General features: G+C 40.3%; 2 gene segments (V, D, J or C); both read right to left on the bottom strand.

The window, feature by feature from the left end:
• Positions 1–1,854: 1,854 nt before the first annotated feature.
• On the bottom strand, positions 1,855–2,723 carry LOC114685229. The segment is given in 3 exon segments: positions 1,855–2,183; positions 2,289–2,426; positions 2,636–2,723. Coding segments are annotated over 2 exon segments (375 nt in total).
• A 7,026-nt stretch (positions 2,724–9,749) lies between these two features.
• LOC114685216 lies at positions 9,750–10,424 on the bottom strand. The segment is given in 2 exon segments: positions 9,750–10,186; positions 10,292–10,424. Coding segments are annotated over 2 exon segments (483 nt in total).
• Between the last annotated feature and the right edge of the window lie 1,070 nt (positions 10,425–11,494).

Genomic DNA, 11,494 nt, shown 5'->3' on the forward strand with positions numbered 1-11,494 from the left:
CTGGTCCTCACGCCTTATATATTTTCCTGTTTTCTACCACCACTCCCTGGGATTAAAGGCTGGCTTTCTGGGATTAAAGGCGTGTGTCACCATGCTTGGCTATTTCCAATGTGGCCTTGAACTCAGAGATCCAGAGGGATTTCTATCTCTGGAATGCTAGGATTAAAGGTGTGAGTGCCACCATTTTCTAGCCTTTGTATCTAGTGGCTGTCTGTTCTCTGACCCCAGATAAATTTATTAGAATACACAATACCACCACAAGTTATCATTTTTATTCATTAGCCATTGAACCCAAGTTTTAGAATCTAGAGGCAAATGACAGTCAGTTTTCAAGGTGATAGCTTTTGTAGCTGCAAGGACACTAGAACAAATCAAAATCTTCTATACAACCTAGGCATAATGCCATGTCACAATCAGTGTATTATTAACTCTTAATGGTAAGAGTGCCAAAGACAAATCCTCAGGCTAAAGCTGCTGCAGTTGTTTTCCAAATTCTGGCATAATACAATGTTAATCCTAATATTCTGTTGTTTCTTGGTCATATGACACCACAGTAGCCATGTATGTGCTAACTTTTCTAAGAATGGGAGGTCCTGACATTTCATTTTTTTTTTATCTATGTTTGACTCCCATCTTTATTCATCAATATAAGTCCCTGTGTAGGACTGAGGTAACTTCAGATATTCTAACGTGTTGCTGTATATGCCACAATACTGTCTGAATTTATATAGGAAGAGACTTGTAATCTGATCCATGGCCAAGTCCTCCAGTCCACTGAATCTGGTTAACTTTTTAAAGTTTACTTTGTTTTGAATATTTTGTTCATGAGTAAAAGTAGGGACAGGGGTCTTTATGTGTCACACCTCCACTGCATGAGGAAGACCTTCAAGTAGATAAGAGTATCTCCCCAAAAGCAGGAGGGATAGTATGTTCAGGACTGTCCTGAGGAAGCTAAGAATGAGTACTTGTGGGAGAAGTCATAAATGATTCATAAGAAATTTTCCATCAATCAAATATTCCCAAAATGAACAAATATTAAATGTTTCCCCAAAAAATAAAAATTAAAAAAATAAATGTTTCCAACTATGCAAAAGGTGGAGATGAAAACCACAGGAGGCACAGAGGGCATCATGTGGCTCAGCTTTGCCGGGTCTTTGTCAAGCTGCTGTGTTGGGGGTATGACTTCTCCCTTTCACACCAGATATGGCTGTGCCAGGAGATCTCACTTCTCATGATGTTTGATTGAAAGGATCAGTTTCTACAAATTTCCATGATGAACAGAGATAAAAGCCATGGAGTAGTAAGCTGAATTAGCTAAAAGCACAGCTGTGTCTCATCTGACCTTAAAGTGAACAGACATCAGGAAGAAGAGGGGAGGTTCCAGACCTGCTAGGATTTACAATCTAAGGATCATAATGTTCACCCCAACATCCTCTTGGTTTTCTCTAAACCTACATTCTATTCTAATAAAAAAAAATCTGACCAAGGCTGTGCCTGGAATATGAAAAGACTCAGAATGTCCATGGAGTTCCTTTCCATCAAATTTCAGTGACCAAATTAGGGCGCTTCATGTTCTCAAAGCTGTCAGTTGGCATTTTGTTCATGGGATTTGTGCCTCAAATTTTTTAAATAATACAAAGAGAATATGTAATGTTTTGAGGACATTGGATCCCAACAGAACAAGCATGTAGAGAGAATTTCAGGGAACCTGTAAGAAAATTGCAGCCCAGCACCTGACAGGAGTGCCTAATCTTACCTTTTCTGCCTAAACTTCTGGAGGGACCCTGTTTTCTGTGTCCTGTGCGCCCCCTGGTGGCCCTGATCAGCATCACAGTGAAGTTTATGTGTGGGTTTTCACTGAAGTCCCCTCACTGTGTCTCTTACACAGTAATAAGTGGCAGTGTCCTCAGATCTCACACTGTTCATTTGCAGGTACAGTGTGTTCTTGGCATTGTCTCTGGAGATGGTGAATCGGTCCTTCAGGGATGGTGCATAGTTGATTGTGCTGCTATCTTTCTTAATATCTCCAACCCACTCCAGCCCCTTCCCTGGAGGCTGCCGGACCCAGTCCATCCAGTAGTCACTGAATGTGAATCCAGAGGCTGCACAGGAGAGTCTCAGGGACCCCCCAGGCTGTATCAGGCCACCCCCAGACTCCACCAGCTGTACTTCACACTGCACACCTGCAAAAAAAAGAGAATAAGGTTAGTATACTGCCACAAAGACTCACAGTCATTTCTGCTCAAGTCCACTAACACACTCAGTATTTCTGCTTCTCCATAAATTACCTTTTAAAAGAGCAACAAGGAAAAGCCACATCAGCCCCAAATTCATGGTGTGGTCTGTGTTCAGTGCTGATCACTGACTGGGGAAACCTGGGAATCCAGGACTGATCGCTTTTGCCTGAGTTCAGTGTCAGTGCTGGCCTGGTTTTCAAGAGAAGAGAGAGGCCTTATTTGCATGTCTTCTTGCTATATAACAAGTTTTGTAGCGGGCACTGAGAGATGGCATGTTCTATTTTCTAAATGTGCTGGGGAATTCTGGTAATAAAAAAGATGGTAGGAAAATTTTGTATTATACTAAGCTATTTTTTCTTGGCACACACTTAGTATCATCTATTTCATTTAATACTCACAAACAACAGACACATTTTATGGTTAATTTCAGCCCAATTCTTCATGTCCTTTTGTAATGGTAGTAGACATTGCTTTCTGACATGCTCTGGAGCTCTTCTGTTTTACTGTGTGGACTTCAACACTAATGTACTTAGCACTGCCTTAGTCAGCTCCAGTGCTAAGTGTCACTGCCTCATGATTTTGGGAACTCCCTTTCATTTTATTTATTTATTTATTTTATAAACCAACCACAGTTTGCCCTCCCTCCTCTGTTCCCTTCCCCACCCAGGCTCCCTTCTACCATCATCCACTTCTCCATGCAGAAAGGTGCTGGCTACCCATGGGAGTCAACAATGCCTGGCATATCAGGTTGAGGCAGGGCTAATCTCCTCTCCCTGCATCAAGGCAGGACAAGGAATCCCAGCATGGAGGATGGGAGAACTCCCTTTCTGTGTTGAGATCATTTGACAAGACTGAATTCCAGTGTTCATATAGGAAACTTGAGAGGACTTGTCCAGATTTGTGTGTGCCAGGAGTGTGAAATTCTTGTGTTATTACCTATGTAAGTTCTCGTCTCCCTGCCCATCTACCTATTTGTTCACTAGAAATGGAGTGACTGATAAGCTGAACTTCCATGTATAGCTCAGCATTTGATTTCCACACGTCCTCCACATGTGAGAGAACAGATTGAACTTCAGTATGTTACACCAAGTGAGATAAGCCAGGCACAGGAATACAAATCTGCCTGAACAGGGTTACATAGTGTATGAAAAGGTGGATACCTCGCAATGGAGAGCATTGTTGTTTCACAGAGGCTGAGGGGGGAAGGGGAGGTGATACCAAAAGGCAAAGGTCCCAGTTTTGCAGTACAGATGAAAAAGTGTGATTTTTAATTTCAAATATGTTTAATTGCACAAACTACTTTTTTGATCCTGAAATAATAAAAGGACAGCATGTTAATTGGTTGCACTTCTGTTTCCACACTGTGTTCATAAATTAAACAGAAGATATCCAATTAATATATGAAATAATTATTTGCTAATTAATGACTTTTAAAGACCAAATATTAAACAAAAGTGATAGTGTGGAAATTGATTGTTGATATCTACTATATCTTCTCAATATTATACTTGAACAGAATACATGAATAGGATTACTGCATTGGTAGTACATGTGTCCTGAGCACATGAGTATGTTGGTTGTCTTGTTTTTTTTTTTAGTTTAATTTCATTTGTTAAAGTATTTCTCTCTTAACACTTTACAGACTTTTTACTACTTCTCTATCTTTCCACTTTCATGTTCTTTCTCTCACTTAGCAGTAAAAACAGAAATAGAAAAAAAAACACAAAAACATCCAATGAATTCATGATGTGTTGTCAAACTCCTGATTGTGGAGCCTTGCCTGTAGTGTGGTTGACATACCTGGTGTCTCTCCACTGTAGAAAACTGGCATTCTCCCAGTGCTGTCAATGGTGAATGGCTTCCTTGATTACAGTGAGACTTGTGACCACTTCCCCTCCTCCATGTTTGGATTTGGTCTGGTTTCACATCTATAGGTCTTGTTATGCTTCTGTGAAGACCATCTTTCAAAAGTTCAGGAAGTGAACAAGAGGAGTGGAATAGGCAAACTAATTACTCCATTGACTTTTTATTTATTTATTTTTAATTTAGAATTTTTCATTAATTTTACACACTAATCAAAGATTCCCCTTCTTCCCTCCTCCTCCCTGCCAGCCTCCCTATCCCAACCCAGTCCCCACTCCCTTCCACAAAACGGCAAGGCTTCCCATCATAAGACACATCCAGTAGAGGAAAGTCCAAGCCCTTCTTCCTGCCTCAAGGTGTCCCATCACAGGTAGTGGACTCCAATAATCCTACTCATGGACCAATGACAGATTCTGATCCTAATGCCAGGAGGCCACCCAAGCAGATCAAGCTACACAATTGTCTCCCATGCAGAGGGCCTTGTCCAGTCCCATGCTGGCTCCACACCTGTTGATCCAACTTTCATGAGTTCCTACTAGTTTGGTTTGGTTGTCTCTATAGGTTTCCTCATCATGATCCTGATGCACTTGCTCATAGAATTCCTCTTCTCTCTCTTTGCCTGTTCTCCCAAAGCTCTGCCTGGTGCTTGGCTGTGGACCTCTGCATCTGCTCCCATCAGTCAGTGGAGAGGAGCTCTGTGATGACATTTAGGGTATTCACTGATCTAATCACTGGGATAAGTTAGATCAGTTCATGCCCCCTCTCCACTATTTCTAGTATACCAACTAAGGGTAATCCTTGGGGATTCCTTGCAACCTCCCTAGCACCAGATTTCTCTCTATCTGCATGATATATCCCTCATTCATGGTATCTCTTGTACTGCTTTCCCACTCTATCCATGTTCTAGCTCGAACATCCCATTTCCCAATGTTCTCATGCCCCATCCCCTACCCTCCACTGTCCACCCCTCATTCCCAGTTTACTTGTGAAGATCTCAACTATTTACCTTTCCCAAGACAGTCCATTCATCCCTCTTTTGGTCTTCCTTGGTAGCTAGCTCCTCTGGACTTGTGGGTTGTTGTCTGGTTATTTTTTGCTTTACATATAGTATCCACTTATGAGTGGGTGCATACTCTGTTTGTCCTGCTGAGTATGTGTTACCTCAATCAGGATGATATTTTATAGTTTCATTTATTTACCTGAAAATTTCATGATGTCATATTTTTTCTCTACTTAGTAGTACTCCATTGTGTATACATACCACATGTTTTAAAACAATGCTTCAGTTGAAGGGCATCTAGTTTGCTTCCAGGTTGTGGCTATTATGAATAATGCTGCTATGAACATAGTTGAGTCCTATGTGTCCCTGTGGTATGATTGAGCATTCCTTGGGTATATGCCCAAGAGTGGTATAGCTGAGTCTTAAGGAAGTTTGATTCCCAATTTTATGAGAAAACTCCACACAGATTTCCAAAGTGGCTGTATAAGTTTGCACTTCCACCAATAGTGGAGGAGTGTTCCCCTTGCTCAATATCCTCTCCAACTTAAGCTGTTTGCAGTTCTTTTATCTTAGCCATTCTGACAAGTGTAAGATGGTATCTCAGAGTTGTTTTGACTTTTTAAGCAAAGGAGTAAAACGTAAGTCTCTGGGACAGGGAAAGAGGGAAAAACACACAGAGGGACACTACTCCAGGGTCTCTATATATTCTTCTGTCTTTATTTTTTCCTTTCCTGCTTATATACCTCAGCACAATCGTTCAGAGAGTATAAAAATTGCAGCATGACTTCTTTCTATTTTTCAAGTGAATGATTATAGTGAATACAGGAAAAAGCAATGTGTTTCATTATGTAACATTTTATGTATAACAGGTGAAAATCAAATTTTCCCCAATGATCCACATGCATCCATATCCAAGCAACTTGCTATAGATTAATAATATTTAAGTAAACAATATATGTTTTTCAGCTAGTTTTTTTTACCTTCAGACTTCACTTTGCAATGACAAGGAATGGATCAATCATTTTGTTATTTATTACAAAAGGTATCTGAAACAAAATCTTAAAGAATCACAAATAAAAACCCTTATATATGAAAAAAATCATTCATTACTACTTTAAATCCTATAGTTACATATCCACTAATCAACAGTTTTTTTTAATTAAATCTTATCAGAAAGCTGAGGTAAGAAATGGTTACAAGGAATTAAAAAAAATCTCCTTTGATCCCCAACATCTCCTAGAAAAAAAAGCATGTCAGACAGTAATAATCAACTGTATTTGTTCTTGTTTCTTGACCTCAACAATTCCCACACTCAACTCTTAAAAGTCTGACTTTCTAAACTTTAAAGCCAAAATTTTCTACATGAAAGCCATTAGCAAATCCATCTTAACATAACTTTACAAGCAATCTACATGATAAATACTTTCTAGTGTAGTGGTAGAATCATTAATCTGCTCCGGTAGCAATGGTAGGAAAAAGTCATACACTGTTATTGTAAGTACAAGTCACACTGCACAGTGAGGTACTAGAAAACCCCTTTGAGTTTTCATACAACTCATAGATGAGGAGGGCTGTAGTGGCCATGAGAGCAGTAAGCAGTACTGTGCTCAATAACAGCATGAGGTCCTGTGGACATGTAGTCCTTGGGGCTCCACCTCTCCAAGGCTCACATGAGGAAGCTTTACTGGCCAGCAAGTCATATTCTATGAGTTCCCATGCTGCCTTTTGTTCCTCTTGCCTGGCAGTTGACAGTTCATGTTATCACAGTCTTTGTGAGTTCATGTGTGCATCTTCCATGTTGTGTTCTATAAACAGGTTTCCCTGATGTTCACAGGTTGTGGTTCTGACAATCATTATACGCCCTCCTCTGCATAGATCCATGAACACTGAAGGGAGGGGTTTGAGAAAGACAGCCCATTTAGGAATGAACATGCAAAAGGTCATTGAGTTGTGGGTTTCATGTTTTTATTCATAAACATAGCAGGATATTGAAACAGAACTTTTGGAGAGCTGGCTTACCTCTACTGTCAACTTCAAGTTCTGTATCATGATCCTGTCCCTGTAATATGATCTCATCCTAAAATATCTTCTTCCAGCTCCCCAAAGTTTACTCTTGTGGGAACTTCTCCTATACGCATTGTGGACCATCAAATCTGATACAAAGCCACTTTTTATGGACAGATCTTGGTCCACCTGTCTCAAGCCTCCTATATTCTGCTAACATTGTGGCTCGTGTCCTGCTGTCCCTGAGAAGAACTGTCACTTTCTCCTCCAGCCCACATATTGCTCATAGCATACTAAGTGCCCAAACTGTAGTTCCTCCATTGACTGTGGCTGTGTTACTTTGAATGAGAATGTCCCTCCACACATACACATAGGCACATAGGTTTGAATACTTGGTTCATATTTGGTGGAACTGTTTAGGAAGGATTAGAAAGTATGGCCTTGTTGGAGGATGTTTGTCATGTGGGAAAATTTTTAAGGATTCTAAAGACTCATGGTATTTTAGAGACTTCTGCTTACTGATTATAAATCAAGTTGTGAGACCTCAGCAGCTGCTCCATCCACCTGTCTTTATTCAGCCTTCATCCACTCTGAGGCTCTGAGGCTATAAGCCTAATTAAATGATTTCTCTTTAATGCTGTGATCATAGTATTTTATCACAGCAATAGAAAAGTAAATAAGACAGATATGCTTATTATTGTGCAGAGTAAGGGGAACTCTGCAAAAAATAAGGTGGGATTTTTTTATTTTGGCTCTTAGAGAAGGAGACTGCTCTGTCAGTGATGAGATTTCACTTTATAGACATAGTGTGATGGATTCAGATAACAATGGGAAATTGTGTGATTTTGATTTTCTAGGTAAGGGAGATTGCCAGATTCAGGCTCTGGATGAGGGCAAGGTCTGAAGTTGGGTTGATGCAAGAGTTGCAAGAGAAAACAGACACAGGATACTTCTCAGTTTCCTCTTTAGGAGAAATGGACAGAGAGCTGCCCTACTCTTATGAAGCCATACTTGGTGGGACCAGTCTTAGCAGAGGATATAAGGAGTTGGTAAGGGAAAGAGGCGAGCCAGAACATGGTGGCCTGAGAATCATTCAGCTTGACTGAATAAGAGCCAGAGAACTTGTTTATTCATACAGAATTTAGTAATCAGGGATACCTTCATGAGGTTCCAAAATATAGTTCATATAAATTTGTTTTCTGACATGTGTTTCTCTTCATTTTGCTCATTTTCTAGTCATCATTAATAAACTATGACATAACAGAGTTATCATTTCAAGTCATTTTCCCTCAAGTTTTGACATCATTGAAAATGTTATCATTTTTATGCCAACCTGGGCATAATGCCATATCCCTGTCAGTGAATTATTAACTGTTAATGGTAAGAGTACCCAAGACAAACCCTCAGGCTAAAGTTGTTTTACAAATTCTGCCATAATACAATGTTATTCCTAACATTATGTTTTTCCTTGGTCATATCTCACCCCAGTAGCTCTGTATGTGTTAACTTTTCTAAGAAAGGGAGGTCCTGACATTTAATTATTTTTATCATTGTTTGACTCCATTCTTTGCTCTTCAATGTAAGTCTATGTGTAGGGCTGAGGTAACTTCAGCTACTCTAAACTGTTGCTGTATATGCCACATAATTATCTGAGTTTAAATAGGAAGAGACTTGCAATCTGATCCGTGGTGAAGTCCTCTACCCAATTGAATCATGTTAACTTTTAAAGTTTACTTTGTTTTAAATATTGTGCTCATGAGTAAAAATAGGGACATGTGTCTTTATGTTTCACAACCTCTAACATATGAGGAAGACCTTCAAGTAGATAGGGGTATCCCCCAAAAAGCAGGAGGGGTAGTATGTTCAGGACTGTCCTGGGGAAGCTTAAGAGTAGTACTTCTGGGAGAAGACATGAATGATTCAGAAGAAATCTTCCATCAATTAAATACCCCCAAACTGTACAAATATTAAAAGTTTCCCAAGTATGCAAAAGGTGGTGATGAAAACCACAGGAGGCCCAGAGGGCATCATGAAGCTCTGCTTTGCTGGATCTTTGTCAAGCAGCTGTGGTGGCTGTATGACTCCTGCCTTTCCCACCGGACAAGGCTGTGACAAATCTCACTTCTCATGATGTTTGACTGAAAGGATCAGTTTTTACAAATTTCCATGATGTACAGAGATGAAAGTCATGGAGTAATAAACTGAATTAGCTAAAAGCATGACTGTGTCTCATCTTGACTTGAAGTGTACAGACCTCAGGAAGAAGAGGGGAGGTTCTACACGATCTAGGATTTATGATCTAAGGATGATAAATGTTTACCCCATCTTCCTCTTAGTTTCCCTTAAACCTAAGTACTATTCTAATAAAAAAAAAACTGACCAAGGCTCTGCCTGGAATATGAAAAGACTCAGAATGTCCATGGATTTCGTTTCCTTGGAATTCTAGAGAACAAAGTAGGGTACTTTATGTTCTCAAAGCTGTCAGTTGGCATTTTGTTCATGGGATATGGTGGCTCAAATTTTTTAAATAATACAAGGGGGATATTTAATGTTTTGAGGACATTGGGTCCCTTCAGAGCATGTATGTAGAGAGAATTTCAAGGAAACTGTAAGAAAAGTGCAGCCCAGCCACCTGAGAGAGGTGCCTAATCTAATCTTGTCTGCATAAACTCCTGGGGTGAACCTGTTTTCTGTGTGCTGTGCGCCCCCTGATGGCCCTGAGCAGCCTCACAGTGAGGTTTATGTCTGGGTTTACACTGATGTCCCCTCATTGTGCCTGTAGCACAATAATAAGTGGCAGTGTCCTCAGATTGCACACTGCTCATTTGCAGGTACAGTGTGTTCTTGGCATTGTCTCTGGAGATGGTGAATCTGTCCTTCAGGGATGGTGCATACCTGATGGTACTGCTATCTTTATTAATTTCTCCAAGCCACTCCAGCTTCTTCCCTGTAGGCTGTCGGAACCAGCTCATCCAGGAGTCACTGAATGTGAATCCAGAGGCTGCACAGGAGAGTCTCAGGGATCCCCCAGGCTGTATCAGGCCACCCCCAGACTCCACCAGCTGCACTTCACACTGCACACCTGCAAAAAACAGAGAATTCTGTCAGTAAACTGCCACAAAGACTCACTGTGATTTCTGTTCATGTCCACCAACACACTCAGTATCGCTTTTGCTCCATAAATTACCTTTTAAAAAAGCAACAAGGAAAAGCCACATCAGCCCCAAATCCATGGTGTGGTCTGTGTTCAGTGCTGATCACTGACTGGGGAGACCTGGGAATCCAGGGCTGATCACTTTTGCCTGAGCTTCAGGGTCAGTGCTGGCCTGGTTTTCAAGAGAAGAGAGAGGCCTTATTTGCATGTCTTCTTCCTATATAACAAGTTTTGTAGCTGGCGCTGAGAGATGGCATGTTCTATTTTCTAAATGTGCTGGGGGATTCTGGTAATAAAAAAGATGGTAGGAAAATTTTGTATGTGATACTAAGCTATTTTTTTTGGCACACACTTAGTATCATCTATTTCATTTAATACTCACAAACAAAAGATGCATTTTATGGTTAATTTCAGCCCAATTCTTCAAGTCCTCTTATAAAATGGTAGTAGACATTGCTTTGTGACATGCTCTGGAGCTCTTCTGTTTTACTGTGTGGACTTCAACACTGATGTACTTAGCACTGCCTTAGTCAGTTCCAGTGCTAAGTGTCACTGTCTCATGATTTTGGGAACTCCCTTCTTTTGTTTTATTAATTCATTATTCATTTATTTTACAAACCAACCACAGTCTCCTCTCCCTCCTCTCTTCCCTTTCCCTCCAGTTAGTCATTCTGAATCATCTTATTTCATGTGCTGACTCAAGCACTTATTAGACTTGATCTTACTTGTAGTCCCTCAGCTTGATTGTCACTATTTAGAGGCTTGGCAATTAGACATATGGGATGGACTTCTGTTTGGTTTCTCATACAACACAATCATGAATGACACCAACACCAGGTTGCTTTGTGTCCATCCTTCACTTTTATTATTGATTGACATGAGGACTGGACAATTGAACAATAGGTTTAATCCCTTAGTTTACTGATTCAATTTCAATGGAATACAGTTTCCTGCATGGTAGATAAACCAGCTGAGCTTTGGTATATCATTGGGGAACAGAGTTGGTCTCACTCTTTAGCAACAAGATTAAAACATAACAGACTGAAGCTCAGCTCATCTAATTCTTCACAGGACACAAACTGTGGACGGATGATGGTATCAGAAATCTTTTGTTTAGAAAATTCAGATACACAGGATCATGGTAGAAACTGTGTATCACAGGGTGTCTGAACCTTGTGGAATCAAAGTCTGCTGGAAGAAAGTCAACAAGAAGAGTCAGGAAGATTTCATCCACAG

The sequence above is a fragment of the Peromyscus leucopus genome, unplaced genomic scaffold, assembly GCF_004664715.2.
Source record: "Peromyscus leucopus breed LL Stock unplaced genomic scaffold, UCI_PerLeu_2.1 scaffold_1075, whole genome shotgun sequence".
NCBI classification, from domain to species: Eukaryota; Metazoa; Chordata; class Mammalia; order Rodentia; family Cricetidae; genus Peromyscus; species Peromyscus leucopus.